Here is a 20,302-nt window from a genome sequence, read left to right on the forward strand (position 1 = left end):
ATGGGAGTGGCGAGTTGTTTACTGTGGAGCAAAATGCCTTCCCACGATGAGTACTTGAAGGTGTCACATAATAAGTTCACATGCCTATATTCTCTATCAACTGGAGATCAAGAACACTATTCTAAAGGATGACCTTGAGAGTCATTTTTGGCATTTGTAGCTTCTTTTTTTTTTTGCCATTAATCAGGATAAGAAATACTGAAATTTTCAGCTATCCTATTTTAAAGCTTATAACAATCAGATGATCTGAAAGAGAAATTATCAGTTAACACTGTATATGAACCTTTTTTTAGAGTTACTAAGTAGGCTTCTTTTTGTGTAGTAATTCAATAAATTAAATCAGAAAAGATAATATTTTTTCAATCTCTGTATGCTATTCCAGAATTTATATAACTATTATTAGCAATCATTACAAATACTAAACTGTATATGAAGCAAAATTTTATATTTCACAATTTCAATTTTACTTTATCACTATTTATAAAAATAGAGAAGAAAAAAACTTACTTAATTTACTTATGTTTTCTCCTAGCTCTATCTGTCGATGCGTCTTTATTACATCAAACGGAAGAGTTAGAGTAGCTGCAAACTGTACATAAATATTAATTTAGTTATTGTTGATACACACACACACACATCAAGATATATATGAGCAAAAATACATCAAATTCCTGACATATAGTCTCAGGAGGTGTACAGGATCTTATGATAGTACTACATGAATAGTTATATAATTACTAACTTCTTATCAACAACTTTCCCTCTTGATTAGCCTATTATCTATCAAATTTCAAATATTATCAATCTTATATTTCTGTCTTCTAAGGCACTTTTTTATTATATCAATCCACCTACATCTTGGTTTTCCTCTGTTTTTAATATGACACTGCCATTGATGCCATATGTTCAGTCTCCTAATCTTTCTCAGGACTCTCATATCCGTGGTCTCCAGTCTTTGATCAAGAGTTTTATTTCCAACCTAGCTCTCAGATCTATAAGTTAAAATTGGTTTGAACAATGTCTTGTATCCAGCTAGTTTGGCGTTTTGACTAATCTCCCTCTTATTCCATATAAATTTATTCAACTGATTTCTTACTATACCATACCAGCTTTGCTAATTCTGCTGTCTATTACCAAATTTAATTTTGGTAAATTAAATTTACCAAAGTGTCATCGTTACTAAAAAGGTGTGCCTAACCAGCTGAAATGTTTTACATCTTCTATAGGTTCTCCATTCAGGATGCAGTTGATGTTTCTGCCTATTTTCATAGTATTTTTGATGCTGATTTTCATACCCAATTTATTACAGCAGTCATTCAATTTGGTCAGGGAATCCTGCAGACTCGTCCTGGATTTATTTAGGAGTATAACGTCATCTGCATAAAGTAAAGAGCTGAGATTAACATATGCAATTTTGATATCAAGTTTAATACTGCTTTCGTTCATAATGTGATCCATACAGATGATGAATAACAATGGAGATAATGTACACTCTCATCACACAAGTGACTTAACATTGAACAGTTTTCCTGTACCTCCTTCAAATCTAACTCGGATTTAGAACTCAAATACAGTAGTCCACCCCTTATCACCAGAGGATACATTCCAAGATACCCTACAGATACCTGAAACCATGGCTGGTTTCAGGTACAGACTATGAATGTGAATGGAATCTTAGCAACCTTGCATACGTTTCAGGTATCAGGCTTGCACTATACCGAACCTATATATACTATGTTTTTTCCCTTATACATACATACTTATGAAAAAGTTTAATTTATAAATTAAGCACAGTGAGAGATTAACATCAATAACTAATAATAAAATAGAACAATTATAACAACATACTGTAATAAAAGTTATCTAAATGTGAATGGAATCTTAGCAACCTCAGCATACACTTTTTTTTTAATTATTTATTATTTTATGAATTTGAGAACTTTCACCTTTTTCACTTAAAGGGAAGAACTTTACACAGTTTCTCTTTGGCATATTCGAATTGCCAGCATCACTACTCTTGCATTTTGGGGACATTATTATGTGAAACAAGGATTACTTGAACACAAGTACTGAGATACTGCAACAGTTGATCTGTTAACCGAGAACTACTCAGAACGGCACACAATTTAAAACTTATGAATTGTCTATTACTAAAAGAGCCATATGACTTCATTATTTCAAAGCTGAATGTTTGTAGAAACTATGAAATTTTGACCTGAGAGCTTATGAGAATACAATCCTTGGCATCCCTGGGTTGCCTTAGCTTGTACTACTCGATTTAAGTAGCTAAAGCAACTCGGGGATGCTGAGGATTGTATTCTCATAAGCTCTCAGGTCAACTTATGAAATAGTTTCTACAAACATTTGGCTTTGAAATAATGTTGGATCTAATATCCACTTTAATGATGTAATTATAAATGGTTTATTTCTGGAATTTTCCATTTAATATTTTTGGACTGGGGATAGGGGAGGGGGGCTACGGTACAGACTATGTATTGCTTGATATAATGTCCCATTCACACCACATAACTAGTGTTTTGAATAGCTTTCATCATGGCACTTTGCAATGCCTTTTCTAGATATACAAAACTTAAATACAGATCCTTGTTATGGTGAAAATTTGATCCTGACAACCCCTGTTTGTCCTAAATCCAGCTTGTTCTTCTCCAAGCTTTTCCTCCACAATTTTTCTTAAGAGGTTTCTCAAGCATACCTGCACATAAATGTTACCAGAAATGCCCAGAAGAGAAATTCCTCTGAATTCTCATATTCAGCTTTCTTCCCTTTTTATATATGGGTACTATGAGTGCCCTATTCCAATCATCTGGAATTCGACCCTCTGACTAGGTCTTCGACATTACGCAGTGTAGACACTGCAAAATTTTTATATACTTCCATATTTCTGGTTGAATATCATCTACTCCAGCTGCCTTTCCACATTTCAGAGTTGTGATATATTTTTCTACTTCAAGTACAGATATATATTCCAGATGGCATTCCTGTTGAGTGTTTTCTACTAATATGCTCTCACTGGTTGTTTCATTTAACAATCTTTCAAAGTAATTACTCCATACATCAAGAATATCTTTATTTTCAATTTTCATGTCCCCTTTACCATCTCTAATTACTTTTATAGTACTCTTTCCTCCATTTCTGAGTTTTTTTCAATAGCCTTCAGAATATTTTACCACCTTCCTGATATTTATTTTCTGTGATCTTACCAGTCTTCCCATGACTTTTGTGAAAAATATACTACAGAATATAATTTCTCTCTCCACACACACGAGGGGATTCTCAAAAATAACTGGAATTATTTTTTAAAAAACATTTTTATTAAAGTTCATAATACCATATTTTAGTCTCCTTCAAAGTACTCTCCATGTAAGTCAATGCACTTGTCCTAATGTTTTTTCCACTGCTGGAAACAGTTCTGGAACTTTTCAACTGGAATACTGTTTATGGCCTCTAGTGAATTTTCTTTTATTTTAACCACATCAACAAATTGCTGCCCTTGCATGGTTTTCTTTATCCATGGGAATAAAAAAAAGTCACATGGAGAGAGAGACCAGACAAGTAGGGAGGGAGGGGAACAACTACCATGATTTTCTTCAAGAACTGTTGGACAGACAAGGCTGAATAGGGAGGGACATGTTTTGCCATCCTAAAATCATCATCCTTAAAGGCATGCTGAAGCAGTTTCAGTTACAGTTTTACCCAAAAGGAAAAAATTTCATGCACACTCTCTGTTCTCTGTGATCAGCCATCACAAAATCGCCAAATTGCTCGCAAGCACTAACAAAAAAGCAGCCAGAACAATGAACCAGTTCACACACTTGCCAGACTGGCATGGAAAACTGCACACTCATGATGCCTAGAGGTATCATCCGTAACTAGAAAATGTGTGCATTCTAAGTTCAAATTCCATTTATTTTTGGGTACCCTCCCCCTCGTATATGAGCAAATAAACTACAGAATATCATCTACAGATGAATGCAAATCATTGGTCATTTATCTTAGTTGGATTCTAAAGAAAGTTTAAAATAAAATTTTCAGTTTGAAAAAAGATAATTTCATTCAAAAAATGGCAAAAAAGAGAGAAATAATGTTTCAAAAAAAGACAATTTGTTAATAAATTAAGCAATGTGTGTTGCAAGTTTTTTCACTTGGTTATACTATAAATTAAAGATATTATATTCTTGGTTTAATCCTTTACCCAAGTGTAAGCAACAGTTTGCACCTGAAATAACTTCAGAACTGGGCAATTCGTATATAGAGGCTAATGACTTCACATCACATATCCTTATGGACATGTATAATGCTATGCATTATGGCAAGTTCCCAGACTAGTTTTGACCTTTGAGATCTCATCAGTGGGAGCCAGACCCAGAGGTCTCATTAGTGGGATCTAAACTGAGAAGTGATACCAAGGTTGAAGTAATGTAGAAGTCATATTTCCATACAATAGTAGCCAAAAGGTGTTATACCTTATTAAATACTCCGGATTAGAGATAGAGGTTGAATGCTTTCCACTTGATTATACTATAAATTAAAGATGCCAAATATACAAGTTGCCCAGTCCTACTTCAGGTGCAAACTGTGTTTGCTTACACTTAAAGGATTAAACCAAGAATATAATGTCTTGGCATCTTTAATTTATAGTATAACCAAGTGGAAAAGCTTCCAACATCTATCTCTAATCCAGAGTATCTTAATTTAATAAGGTGTGATACCTTTTGGCTACTCATATATTGAAATATGACCTACATTATTTCAACCTTGGTATCACATCTCATTTTAGATCCCACTAATGAGACCTCTATAAATGTTGAAACCGGTCTGGGTAGTGACCCCTCCCTTATGCATAGCATTATACGATACTAAGACAAGTGATGTTAAGTCATTAGCCTCTATATACAAGTTCCCAGTCCTGAAGTTACTTCAGGTGCAAACTGTGTTTGCTTACACTTGGATAAAGAATTAAACCAAGAATATAATACACCTTCGCATCTTTAATTTAAAGCAATGTGTGGATACACAATAGTATTATCTTGAAGGATTTTCCTGGCAGCATTTCTGCAGCCAACGTATTTTTGCTTTCAAAAACTTCCACAGTTTTAAGTATTCAATTATGAAGATTCCTAGAAATAACTATAAAGCACTACAAATGTTATTTTTAATCACATGGAGCAAATGATCTTAAAAACACGAAGATTCATAGATGCAAGAAATTTGTTTTCCTCAAGACAATCTTATGCAGTCAACTGCTTTTGGCTATACAGATGAGAATACATTATATCAAAGCTTCTTCAATATCAAGCCTTAGTTTATATCATAATTCAAAGATCTTTCACACTTGATCACTTCCACAAACAGTCTGAAATCTTAATTTATTAAAGTAAATTTCTTGCCTATAATCTTATGCAGTGTTCAGAATTTGCAATGTGCTAGGCTAAACTACTTCTATGAAGTCCATATTCACAATTCCTTTATTCTAACCAAATCAAGATAAAACACTGTGTTCAAAATATTGGATCCACATAGACAAAAGATGTATTAAACATCTCAGCAGAAGGAAAATCCTAGGGATCACCTCATAATGTGGAAGCAGGGCAAGTGAAGTTACTTTATAAAACTAGATACAAATCTTAACTGTTTGAGGATTTACCATTAAACAATCCAAATGAATGACTGCTTAGTAATGAATAACATACTCTGGCATGGCACCTTCACTTTCTATCCACACAGACACTGACTATGGGAGAATATACTAAGGAGTCTGTAAATCAAGCATTTCTATCTCCAATCTGCTCAACCTAAACATACTATTTTTCTTTATAGAAACTTCACTTTCGGCCTTTTCAATCCTTACTAGTCCAATTTCTTTCCATTTACATGTACTTTTCCATCACCCCCCCTTTCAAGGGTAGCATTTTTTTTTTAATTTCTCCCACACACGAAAGGCAGAACAGCCTACAGGAAACAGATGCTGCGCAAGTGTGTGTGTATAGGGACAGCATAAAGTTATCTGTTGTTATTCTTGAACTGTTGGAGATTTTATTTCTTTGGAAATGCTTCATGGGGTGCTTAAGGGTCAAAGCTGTATAACTGAGAGGAGATCGCCACATACCCTTTAAAGGAATGGGGAGAACCGACCAGGGCTTCTGACCTAATGTCCAATCCTCACCTTCTCGTGGTGCACCCTGTTAGCTATCTACCTGGATGCTGAATGAACGAGGATGGACTGGCAATTTCAGATTTAGCCAACCAAATTGTACTCTTATTGGTTAAACCAAAATAAAAAATGATGGTACTACAAGACAAAATTTCATGCCGGCTGGGGGTCCCCGGTTAAACAAGGCCCCCGCTGTTTTCACCAGGGAACCAGGGTGAACAGCGAAAAGTCAGCTACTGGAACAAATCCTAAAACACACCCCAACTCAACATCACCATAGTTAAAGATTGGTACTATTAACATAAGAAGCCTGAATGGCAAAGAAATGGAGCTAGCTGAGGAATTAGATAAGTACCAGATCAACATAATAGGGGTGACTGAAACAAAAAAGACAAAAACTGGTGAGATCTTTCTGAGCAATAAATACAAATGTTATATTCAGGCAATGACAATCAAGGAAAAGGAAGAGTAGCCATAGTATTCAACACAAAATATGAGGCTAATCTTCTTGAATGGCAGGCTGTCTCAAGTAGAGTAATATGGGCAAATATGAGAATGGGAACTGGACAATGAGACTTATTTGTGCCTATGGTCCCACAGAAGGTTCTACTAAGGTAGAAGTGGAGGAATTTTTTTGAGGCTCTAGAGAAAGCTACTGACACAATGAAAAAGGAAAAGTTGGTCCTTGTTGGGGATCTAAATAGCAGAGTAGGAAGTGATTGTCAGACATACAAAAATGTTTTGGGAAAATTTGGAGAAAAAAGAAAATCTAATAATAATGGCACATACGTATTGGATTTCTGCTCAGGACATGGACCGATTATTAACACCATATTCCAACATAAAAACGTGCACAAATTCACATGGAGAGAAGAGGCAAGGAATAAGAAAAGTCTCACTGACTATGTTATTGTTGATAATGATGTTTTCTCCGTGGTGCAGGACACCAGAGTGTACAGAGGATTTGAAATTGGAAGTGATCACTATTTAGTCTTCAGCAGGATAAAATTGAATTTCATATTGAAAAGAATAACATGTAAGAAAGTTTAAACCGAATAAAAGTTGAGCAGCTCTCAGATGTGAACTGTAGACTAAACTACACGACGATTGAAGAAAAAATGAAAGAATTTGAGAACAGGAACCAAACCTTGCAGATTAGGTAGCAAGCCTTGAAGAAAACCCTGATTTATTCAGCCAGAGAGGCATGTGGTGAGGTTGTCTGGAAGGATAGAAAAAAAAAAAAAATTTTTTTTTTTTTTTTTTATCCATGGACTCCTGGTGGACACACGAAGTTAAAGAGGCAGTGAAGGAAAAGAAGAAATCATATCAAAAGTTGCTGGGAAATAAGTCAACTTTTGCTCTTAGAGAATACAGAGACAAGCCATTAGGAAGAAGAAAACCAGGACGTCCTCTTCAACGATGACTTGTAAGGCTGGAACAGCCCATGATAGGCCTAAATCCTTGCTATGCATGATGATGATGAGAATACAGAGACAAATGTAAGAAAGCGAAACACTATGTAAAACTAGCTGAACAAAGGTCATGGGAGAACTTTGGCAAGAACATAGAAAATAAATATCAAAAGGGTGGTAAGATATTCTGGAGGTTGTTGAAGAAGCTTAGAAATGGAAAAAAGAGTGCTGTAAAAGGAGTTAGAGGTGATAAAGGTGACATAAAAACAGGAGAAAAAGATATCCTTGAAGTATGGAGTAATTACTTCTAAAAATTGCTAAATGAAACACGCAGTGATAGCACAGTGGTAAAAAACACTCAACAGGCATACAGTCAGGAATACATATCCATACTTGAAGTAGAAAAACCCATCAAAGGCTTGAAATGTGGAAAGGCAGCAGGAGTAGATGATATTCGACCAGAAATGCTAAAGTATGGTCGTATAAAAGTCTTACAGTGGCTGCACTGCACAGTTCAGAAGGCCTGGACAGAGGGATGAATTCCCGATGATTGGAGTAGAGCTCTCATAGTACCCATACAAAAAAAAAGGAAATAAAACTGAAAGTGAGAATTACAGAGGTATTTCCCTACTGAGTGTTCCTGGCAAGATCTATGCAAGTATACTTGAGAAACAGTTGAGAAGAATTGTGGAAGAAAAGCTTGGTGAAGAACAAGCTGGATTCAGGCCAAATAGAGGTTGTCAGGATCAGTTCTTCACTTTACGACAAATAGTCGAGAAAGTATGGCAATATAACAAAGATCTGTATTTAAGTTTTGACGATCTGGAAATGGCATATGACAAGGTGCCAAGAAAGAAACTATTCAATACGCTACAGTTATATCGTGTCAATGGGGCATTATATCAAGCAATACTTAGTCTTTATTTGAGTTGTAAGTCAGCAGTTAGAATTGAACGAAGTACAGGAAGATGGTTTAGTGTTAAATCTGGTGTGAGACAAGGATGTACATTATCCCCTTTGTTATTCATTATCTATATGGATCACATTATGAAAGAAAGTGGTATTAAACATGATATCAAAATTGGAGATGTTAATGTCAGCTCTTTGCTTTATGCGGATGATGTTATACTTCTAAATAAATCCGCTACAAGTCTGCAAGATTCTCTGACTAAATTGAATAGCTGTTGTAATAGATATGGTATGAAGGTCAGCAATAAAAAGACAAAGACAATGAAAATAGAAAATAAGCAGAATCATTGAAAATGTCAACTGTGTTATGAACGGGGAACCTGTGGAACATGTAAAACATTTCAGCTACTTAGGCACGATTTTTAGTGAAGATGGTAAATTAAATATGGAAATAGACAATAGAATCAACTAAGCTGGTATAGTAGGAAGTCAACTGAATAAATTCATATGGAATAAGAGAGAAATTAGTCGGAACACTAAATTAGCTGTATACAAGACAGTGTTCAAACCAGTTTTAACTTATGGATCTGAGAGCTGGCTCAGAAGTAAAACACTTGACCAAAGACTAGAGACCGCAGATATGAGAGTCCTGAGAAAGATTAGAGGCGTGAACAGATGGCATCAATGGCAATATCATAATAAAAACAAGGATATTAGGAAAGAACCTGAGATTGTCAGCATCCAGGAATGCATTAGCAGAGCTAATCGCAGGTGGTATGGTCACTTAAACAGAATGGGCAAGGAAAGATTAGCAAAACAAGTGTTTTCTGCCAGGTTTGCAGGAAAATGACCCAGAGGAAGACCAAAGATATAGGTGGATTGATATGGTACAATGTGCCTTAGATGATAGAAATATAAGATCTGATAATGATAATATTGGAGTCTTGACAAGTAATAGACTGATTTGGAGGAAAATTGTAGATAGGAATTAGTAATGGTGTAAATTTTTCATGTAGTACTATCATATCCTGTACACCTCTTGAGGGTACACGTCAGGAATTTGATGATGATGAGGAAATGCTTCATGAGGGAGTTGTTCCAGAACTGAGGTAGGAAGAATTAAAGTTGACTGAGAGTAGAGGTTTGGTGAGTATGCAGTTCAACTATGTTGGGTAGCTGTAGCATAAGTTCCTGTAGATCTGGCAGAAATGGGAAGCATAACAGATGCTAGTTCTGCTGAATAATGGCTATGGAAATATCTGTAGAAGAGACATAATGCAGAAAATATCTTCTAAGGGAAAATGGCTGAAGAGAGTCTCTAATAGAAATGTCATTTATCAACAGCATCAAGAGTTTTTTTGGGAGGTCTTATGTGCACTACTCCACACACGAGAGCAGTATTCCAGTGCTGGTCAGATTTGGGATTTATACAAAGTAAGTAACTGTTTGGCAGAGAAGTAGTGTCTTGAGTGGAAAAGGACGCCAAGTTTTTGTGGAAGCTGATGATGCTATAGAAGTGATATGATTGTGCCAGTAAGGGTTTGGAGTAAGGCAGTCCAAGAAGAGAGATGTTTGTCGTGACTGTTGATATGAGCATTATCAAAAGTAAGTGGAAATGATCCAAGGTTTTTTTTTTCTCCCCAACAGGGGAGATTGGTGTGAAAGCAACCTAGTCAACTTGCTTCCAAAACTGCATTTTGGAAGCAAGTTGATTAGGTTGCTTTCACACCAATCAAGAATACTTCTGAGCAGTGTTCAGGATGCTAATTACAGATCTTGAAGCTTGATATGTTTGAGCACTGCAAAGTTTGTCATATGAGTAGATGCAAGCTATAAATAGTTTGCAGTCAAAGAGAGCAGATCATTTATATAAATCAAGAAGAGGGTGGGTAAAATGACAAAGCCATGATGGACACCAGCATTGACAGGAAAGCCTGAGGAGAGAACACCATCTGTCATTACATGTAGGGAATTGATTTGAGAGTAAACTGCCAATTCATTCACATAATAATGAAGGCAGTCCAAATGATGATAACTTGTTGAGAAGCTCTTGATGCCAGACCATATCAAAAGCTCTGGAGATCTCAAGAGCAATGGTTTCTTCAAAATTTTGATCCTTTCCATGGAATGGATAAAAAAAAAAGTGCATGACATAAGCCAGGAGATCTCCTGTGGATTTATAGTGGCAAAATACATACTGATGGTCACTAATTAGATTCCACTAATTACTTTGGAAAAAGTTGATGTGAGAACAATAGGTTGATAGCTTGATAGTAATTGTTTATCTCCTTTTTTGGGAACTGGTTGTATATGACTTTTCTTCCATGATGACAGGTCAATGCTGGCTAAATACAGTTTAGTGAACAGATGGTAGGTGTTCACTATTAATTATTTCTAATTATTAATTAGAAAGATTTAAACACTTCCATAGTCTTTTAACTAAATTTTCTGCAATACACGATGAACAGTGAAAAACTTTAAAAAAGAAACAAACCAAATAAGTTATCTGTGTTATATTAAATGTGGAACTTCCTACTTAACTGATCAATGTGTATTGCAAGTCTTAAACACTTTTTTCTATCCACTTTTTTAAATATCTTTTTTTTAGAATATAAGACAGTATCTCAAACAAAATTAACAACTAATAATGTTAAGAAGTGAAAATATAATTTTTTTTTTTTAAATGGCCACAAAAAATCATCTTGTTTCTAGTAGCCAAATGTGTGTGGGAGATAATTAGAATGTTCTAGCAATTAAATAAAGGCCTAGATCATAATTTACTATGTATGACATAAAATGAAAATCAATAATATGAAAAAGATAACATACTGTGCCAGATGCCGCACCACAAAAAAAGCTGATCCAGAAAGTGGGTTGTTGTTGCTGATTCAAATATTTTTTTAGTGATTCATAACTGGCCCAGTAGAGTGCTATTGAAAATGACAACAATATGTAATGTAAATAACATGTAAAATAAAGGTCTATATACAAAGATAAATCAAAATTAAAACAAACAATACATCCAGTGGTTTGTTCAAGTAATATTCAGTATAAGTTTTTGCATGCAACAGTAAGATTAGATAAATGAAAATTGCAAGCTTTCAGGATTCCTTAATGAAACAGAGTAACTGCTGTAAAATGCTGATATGAAAATCAGCAATAAAAAGACAAAAATTATGAAAATAGGCAGGAACATGGAAAATATTATATCAACTGCATCCTGAATGGAGAACCTGGTAAAATAAGAAACATTTCAGCTTTCTTTAACCAGAGTCCTGACAAATGTACTAATTTTGAGAAACTTTTCAATAGGAACAAGTAATAATATAAATTTATGTAATATCATCAAGGCTTGAAAAATTAGGTGCTGGGTTATGAGTCGGACAAATATCTTCTAGTTAGGCGTCAAGCCTAGGTGGAATACCATTTGCCTAATATTCCTAGACCTGATCAATTTATATGCTTTTCTTCAGGCTATAGTTGATTTTTATTATGTGTACCTACTAATGACACATGACCATAAATAATAACCAAGTTCATTCAATTAATGAAATGTAACATATCCATTTCCTGACATGTACTCTCCAAATGGTGTGTTCAGGCTACTATAACAGCACTACATTATTAATCTCCTATTAACAATTTTATTCTAAATTAGTTCATTACTTGTGAGCACAGTACAAGTAACCCTCGTATAATGCGGATGTTACTATAGAAATGACGTGTTATATAAATCGCATTATACAAGACGTAGATCACATAGAAAAAGTAGGGTTAGGTTCCGAAATCGTTTTTTTTTTTCAAATTATATAAACAATGACATATCCAACAAAAACAATATTTTTATTTAATTCAGGTAATTCGTGTAAGTTAAGAAAACATACTATGACAAATACGTAGTATAAAATCCTAAAACTTACAAATTGTACATAAATTTCATTGCACATAATGCATAAATGTTTTAGACACAATAAAATAAAGTGCATATTTTAATCGTCACCGTGGTCTTCAGAAATAACATTTCGTAGATGTTCTTTAAGTGGCCGGAGGTCGTCACCACTTCAAATCTCTTGGACATCATTTGTATAATTCTTTATTATTAAAACACTTAAGGAATAGAACGTAGTTAAGGATATAAATTAAATTAAACTTTAATAAATATTTTCCGATATTTCGGCAACATCACATTGCCATTTTCTAAAGGAACTTACAAAAAGGTTACGTGCACGTAGGCACTACAACACAGAAACTGGGAATGAAGAGATGAAGCTATTGTTCTCCTAACAGTCCTGATGGTGCCCTCTAGCGGGCTAAGTAGGTGTTCTTGGCCGTTGGGCTGAAGGTCTGCAGATGTAGGCCTCCCAAATTTGTTGAGGTTTGGAGAATTTCTTAGGGCTGAGGCTGATTCCATAAACTGTAGTACTTAACCAAAAGGACTACACAGGTAAGCTGAATGCTCTTCTATTAGATCGGGCCACTTACCTCCCTATCAATTACAATCCCACCAACTCTCAAATTAGAAAACTTCACAGGCTCCTTAAGAGAGTCACTTCTTGGCCTGTAGAAGTTACCAACAGATTAAAGCCGTTTAACTCTATACCCCCCCCCCCCCCCGTATTTACGGACTCCCAAAAATACACAAAGAAAATGTGCCATTACGTCCCATAGTGGATGGCATTGATTCCCCCCCACATACAAATTAGCTAAACATTTGGCCAAAGAGCTCACACACTATACTGGCAACACACCATCACACATAAAAAACTCAGCCCATTTCAAAGCCAGCATAGAAAACCTTACACTCCAACATACTGACATAATGGTCAGCTTTGATGTGTCCTCTTTATTTACAAATGTCCCACTCAAGGAAACTTTAGAGCTAAATTTTCTCCCGATATCTCAGCCTTATTTCAGTTCACAATGAACTCAGGCTATTTCGTTTGGCAGGGAAAATTCTACAAACAAATAGAGAGGACAGCCATGGGTTCACCACTCTCCCCACCCTTGGCCAATTTCTTTATGGAGACCTTTGAAGAAAAAGCATTAGCCTCTGCCCCACAAAAACCAACCATATGGCTTCGCTATGTTGATGATGTGTTCGCTATTTGGCCACATGGCTCTGAAACACTTCTCCCTTCTTAACACACTTAAACAACCAACACCCCAGAATCAAATTCACTCTGGAAAAAGAGGAAAACAACAGCCTCCCTTTCCTAGACACACTAGTCACCCGCCAGCCTAATGGATCCTTGGTTTTCTCAGTTTACAGAAAACCCACCCATACAGACAGATACATTCACCAACAATCCCCCCCCCCCCCCCTCACAACAATATGGAGTAGTGAAAACACTATACAATAGGGCTAAACTAATCTGTTCAAACGACTTGGCCCTAAACACTGAACTAAATCACATCCCCAACACTTTCTCAGCCAATGGCTACCCCCCCCAAAAAAATCCAAAAAATATTAGAACCTACAAACCACAGATCCCCCCCCCCCCCCCACACACACAACAAGGATTACTCTAAATCCATCACCATTCCCTACATCCGAGGCACCTCGGAAAAGATTACCAAAATCTTAAAAAAACATGACCTGACCTCCTGTTACAAACCTTACAGAAAATTGGCATCCCTTATCCGCTCCACTAAAGACCAACCACTCCCCCTAGACCTACCTGGTGTTTACCAGGTCCCTTGCAGTTGTAAACTGTCTTACTTTGGCCAAACAGGCAGGACAGCGAATATCAGAATTTCGGAACACAAGGACTACATCCGCTTTCACAAATACAGTCATTCTGGGCTTGCGGACCATGCTCTGGATACACGCCACAGATTACGGTGGAAGAAAGCTACAGTGATACACCGTAGCAAATACAAATTTGAAAGACTCTTTATGGAATCAGCCTCTGCCCTAAGAAATTCTCCAAAACTCAACAAATTTGGTTATATGCGACTGCCCCAAATTTGGGAGGCCTACATCTGCAGACTTTCAGCCCAACGGCCAAGAACACCTACTTAGCCCGCTAGAGGGCACCATCAGGACTGTTAGGAGAACAATAGCTTCATCTCTTCATTCCCAGTTTCTGTGTTGTAGTGCCTACGTGCACGTAACCTTTTTGTAAGTTCCTTTAGAAAATGGCAATGTGATGTTGCCGAAATATCGGAAAATCTTTATTAAAGTTTAATTTAATTTATATCCTTAACTACGTTGTTCTATTCCTTAAGTGTTTTAATAATGCATAACCAACGTATAAGCCTGTCTACGAGAATGTATAATTCTCATTGCATACTTTGGCTGGTTTAGTCATCAAGAATCAGTAATAAGACTTTGCTTTCCAGTATGTTGCAATTTTTTATTAAGTTCATAATATAGCGCTAAACAAATATCCAATTTTCTTGTGAATTTTCCCGAGTGCTCCATTGAGGGATCATTATCTGTAAAATAACTTCCGAACTTTCTTGCCAAGTCCAATTCTTCTGCTAATTCCTTTAAACTGAATTCTTTAGCGGATTCATCACAATCAGAATCTTCGGCTGAACTTTCCCCGCCATCTATTAATTGTACCAGTTCCTCCTCTTTTCAATCTGTTTCTCCATCAATTAATTCACTAATTTCGTTTTCAACCATATCGCAAAAGCCCTCTCCATAAAAAATGTGTCGCACACATTTTTTATGGTGCCAATAAACAGGTAGGATGGACTTGTCGAGCCCTTTCATCGCACAAGGATTTGCAGATCGGTTAATAAACATTGGTTTTGTCATGTAATCACCTGATGCATTACTACAAAACAGTAGAGTAATTCTATATTTGGATACTTGGAATCCAGGAGCTGATCTTTCAGTTTTTGAAATATAGGTGTGTTTTGGCATTTTTTTCCAATATAACCCAGATTCATCTGTATTGAACACCTGGTCTGCACTGTAACCACCTTCTTTAATGATTTTTAAAAATTCTGCTGGGTATTTCCAGGTAGCTTCAACAACTGCTGATGCTGAATCTCCCTGGATTTTAAGATTATACAAAGAAAACTGCTTTTTAAAGTTTTCAAACCAACTCTTACTGGCAGAAAATTCATGCTGAGAGATTTCTTCTGAAGAATCTTGATCAAGTTCTTTTAAATGTTTATAAACTTTGAGAGCTTTTTTGCTTAATAAGGTGTCCATCCAAAGGAATTTTCTTTTCAGTGCAATCTTCTATCCAAATCATTAGAGATTTCTCCATTTTTTCTATTAGAATATCGCAAACACGAGCAATGTGCTTTGCACTTACCGCTGACCCAGCAATAACACTTTCTCTGATTTTATGTTCATTTTGTTTGATTGTTTGAATTGTTGATTCATTTAAATTCAAAGTCCTTGCAACAACTCCTGGTTTTTCACCAATTTTCAACCGATCCAAGATTTAAATTTTTTCTTTGAGAGAAATGAATTCCCTCTTCAATGTTGGTTTTTTCCCATTCATTGTAGTTTTAGTGGCCATTACAATAAAAATAAACTTTTACATTAAAAAAAAAAAGCATTACATATGTATGTAATTCACCAGAAAATAAACTGCTCTGCTTGAAAATAACACACTTATGATTTTAAATGCGCTTTCCTGGCAGAAAACGAAGACAATTTTCAACAATAAGCACTTTATACAGTAAACCCTAGATGGAGATCCTATGGCACTCGTGAACTCTGAGAATTTTGCTGGCACATCAATGATTTACAGGTGATATCTTTTTATACGCTTATAAATTATTCAAGTTTTTTTTTAAATGTTACAATACGTACAAGCTGAATTTTGTTTTACACAAGACAGCAGCTAAACAAAAGATCATGCGACCCAAAGACAAAAGCAACCGACAAGCGTTGAGTTGAAATGCTAATTCTCTTCAATCGAATTCCATAACAACATTCACTATTAGTTTTAACACATTCACAACAGGGTGTCATTTATCGTTCCGATGGAACTTCTCATTACTGACTGGCTCAACTCACACAAACGTTTCAACCCTTTGTTCAATTTTATGGCTTCTTGTTTGCATTTGAGGTGGCAGGTGAACTCACACATTCATTATACGGCATGTTTCAATTCTTGGTAGTCTTTTATTTTAAGTTAGCCTTTGTGATCTGTCATAATTACATCGAGAATTTCAAATGCAATAAAAAAAAAATGCTTATTTCATAATTGAAAAATTGGACAATAGTTTTTAGTCAGATACTGTGTTTTGGTGCAGCATATGGTTTTGCTTAAGTCTACACAGCATAGTTTCTGTGAGAGGGGAGATGTGATTTATTTGTTAGTGCCGTTTTTATTCTGTCTCTAATTGCACTATTTGTTGAGAATGATACAGACTGCAAAGCCCTCTGTACAGTACCTTATTCAGTGATACAATAAAACTAAATTCAATACTTATAACTACTTGCACGATACGGGCAGACACAAATTTAATGAAGATAAAATTTGATTTTTAAGTCCCGCGGTGAAAAAAATGAAAAAAAATAAATAAATAGATAACAATAAAAAAATGACGGATTACTAGAAATTGTAGACCATATATCGAAACCACATTATACGAGGGTTACCTGTAATATTGTCATGTCTAACATTTCATGCTTCTAAAGCACTTCTGATTGAATCAATCGACCTAGACCTTCCTCTGAATCTCTTTCCTGCCATCTTGGCATCAAACACCTGTTTTGCTAACCTTTCCTCACCCATTCTATTTAACTGGCCATACTGCCTTACATCAGCTCTGCTCCAACATTCTTGAATGCTAACAACGTGAAGCTCCTTTCTAATATCTTCATTTTTAACATGATTCTGCCATTGATGCCATCAGCTCACTCTCTAATCTTTCTCAGAACTCTCATATTTGTGGTCTCTAGTCTTCGATCAAGTGCTTTATTTCTAACCCAACTCTCAGATCTAATTTACAAATGGCTTGAAAACCATCTTGTATACTTCTAGTTTGGTATTTTGGCTAATTTCTGTTTTAATCCATATAAATTTATTCAGATGGCTTCTCACAATACCAGCTATGCTTATTCCGTTGTCTATTTCCAAATTTAATTTCCCATCTTCACTTTTATTTCTATAGGTTCAACCATTGAAAATGCAGCTGAAGTTTTCTATGTTCCTGCCTATTCTCATAGTCTTCATCTTTTTGTTGCTGATTTTCATGCCAAATTGGTTACAGCTATTATGTAATTTAGATAGACAATCATAGTGACTTGCACTGGATGTCTTCAAGAGTACAATATCTGCATAAAATAAAGGGCCAAGTTTGATAATTCAAATTTTAAAGTTTAATGCAACTTTGTTTCATAGTGCAATCCTATAGATGAATAACATTGGAGATAATGTGCATCCTTGTCTAACTCCTTATTTTATATGAAATAAGGAGTAAGATAAACATGCTGACTTCTGTTTTCATGGATTGATTCTTTAATTTTCTTTTGCCATGGAGTTTGCATTTTTCTGTCTTTTATGCAGATAACTTCACTAAGTGTTTTCTGAATAATCAAACATGTTACTTAAGTATAAAGAGCTAGTGTCGCCGATAGTTTATAGTTTACTATATTCGGCAAGAAACTCTCTGATTCCAATCTTTGAGTTTCTTATTCGGTTTTAAAACTATGTGGGATTTACTATCCCTTTAATTTAAGTAATCAATCATGTTTTTTTCCAGATGTTGTCATTTTGACTTGTTCTGAGTAGGAATCCATTATTGTACTTAACATTATTATTAGGTGTACCCTTTAATTCAAATTTTCCCAAAATGACTTTTCTGTATGTCTACAACCAATTTTCTGATCTGTTTGGATCTGCAATGAGATCCAGAACACAAGTGCCAAATGTCCTTACAATTTGATCAGATCAGCATGCTTATAAAAAGCCATGAACACTCCCAGTTGGCATGGTGTCTCATTGTGATTAGCTTGGCTAAATGGAATTACTGTTGAAGAAACTATGGGTATGAAGCTAGCATATCATTTATTTTCCGGTCAGTTTACCTCTTTTGAAAGATAAAGATATAACATTCTTATATTTTCTGTTATAATCTTGCTAGGACCTAGATCTTTCCAATCAAGTAGCAATTATGTTTTATGTAGTTTTGCTAATTACATTTAGCCAAACTGGCTAGGGAATATATTTGTTTAAAATAAAGTACAGTCATACCCCGACTTACGAGAATCCGGAGTTACGCAGTTTCTTATATGTACGTATTCCCGTCCTGCTTCACCACTAGTCGTATCTTTCAGGCACCGGCTGCATTCGCCAGTGTCGCACATGATGTGAACAAGCACTGGCGTGTCTCGCGCGGTCTCTATTCATACACAATTTTTACAGTCTACATACCTTGCGATTGTTTAATGCTATGTTCTTGATAAAAAATAATACTGTCATCCAAAAGAAGCAAGTCTGATTCTTCTACTGCTAGCAAGAAAAGAAAAACATTGACTTTGGAAACAAAACTCAACATTATAGGATTTTGAAGGCGGAATGAAAATTTGTGAGCTAGCAAAGAAGTTCGATCTACAGGAATCCATAGTAAGAACAATCATAAAAGAAAGGTTTACAGATTTTGTAGGACATAGATTCTAACGAGGAACGAATTGTAGCTACAAGGCAAGGAATAAAAAATCATTGGCTTGCTATGAAGAAATTTTGCGTGACAAGAAAGACATTATGCCGTCAGACGAATCTATTAGATTTTATAAACCCATCGACATCGAAATAACTTTCTTTTTTTTTATGTACGAAAAACTATTACGATTATATTTCTGAAAAAATATAGGCGTTTTTATAAACCTTTGGTCCCAATTGTATGTTTGTATATATAAATTACATGCAAAATTATACCAGAGTTACGCAAATTCAACCTCTGCGCTTTTTGTTGGTCCCACCTACCGTGTAACTTCGGGGTTTTACTGTATACTAGCCTCATAGCAAAAATAACCAAGGATATGAGGCCAGTATATTTTATCTGTTAAATTAATGCCTACATAAAACAAAGGCCAGTTTGTTTTATGTAGCTTTGATTACTATGTTCTTATTATAGGAATGAACAAGCAAGTTATTATTATTATCATTTTAGCTTCCTACTGTAAAGAATTGTTTAATGGCTACAGTTACTCTCTAACTAGCAGGCTGTAGTTCAAATCAAACTGTAGGAAAGGATGTTTGAAGATTTTAAATTTTACTGACCTGGCTGGCTGAGTGTTTGCATGTCTGCTCTCCACCCAACCAACAGGCTGTGGGTTTGAATCCCACATGAGCACAAATGTTGGGAAAAGAATTTCATCACCCATGGCTTGAAAAAATTCTGTGTTTGGTCTCTAGAACAGTTTCTGAAAACTTTGTATATTGGTAGGAGTCATAAAAAAGTGAGAATCACCTAATCTGATTCCACCATTCTGTTTGTTAGAAACCTGATGAGGCTTTAAATAATGTGTTAAGTCTCTACAGCATAATTGGATAATTTATACTAGCCTGCTTATGGTACTACATGTATGATAGGTTTCCAACTTTTAGTGAGTGGAATTCTCACTCACACATACACATGGAAGCAAGCAGTGAAGCCACCAGCAAATAGGAACTAGTGGACTAAAGAAATTAAGAATCCATGAAAAAACTAGAAAACATAGAAGTTACTAATATGTCAGTATTAGAAATTTGAGAACAAAAAACAGAAGTTACTGGCTGATATGTCAGCATTAGAATTTTGAGAAAAAAAAAGCTAAATAATTTGTAAAGTGCCAAAAAAAGTCTCACTTCTGCTTAAGATGTTATGCTTAACCACCCAAGACATACTA

At 35.4% G+C, this 20,302-nt stretch overlaps 1 protein-coding gene across 1 annotated transcript in view; it reads right to left on the bottom strand.

Annotated features, from left to right (window-relative positions):
- Positions 1-20,302, bottom strand: part of LOC150101165 (mitochondrial glutathione transporter SLC25A40-like) — a 101,697-nt gene that overhangs the window by 20,071 nt on the left and 61,324 nt on the right. Inside the window, exons 7-8 of the mRNA XM_090401799.1 lie at positions 11,323-11,423; positions 508-589 (exon numbers count right to left, since the gene is read on the bottom strand). Of these exons, the coding sequence (XP_090257925.1) occupies positions 508-589; positions 11,323-11,423 (183 nt within the window). The remainder of the gene's footprint in view (positions 1-507; positions 590-11,322; positions 11,424-20,302) is intronic.

The sequence above is a fragment of the Typopeltis vanoorti genome, chromosome 12, assembly GCF_054136105.1.
Source record: "Typopeltis vanoorti isolate ZY-2024b chromosome 12, IOZ_Tvanoo_1.0, whole genome shotgun sequence".
Lineage (NCBI taxonomy): Eukaryota > Metazoa > Arthropoda > Arachnida > Uropygi > Thelyphonidae > Typopeltis > Typopeltis vanoorti.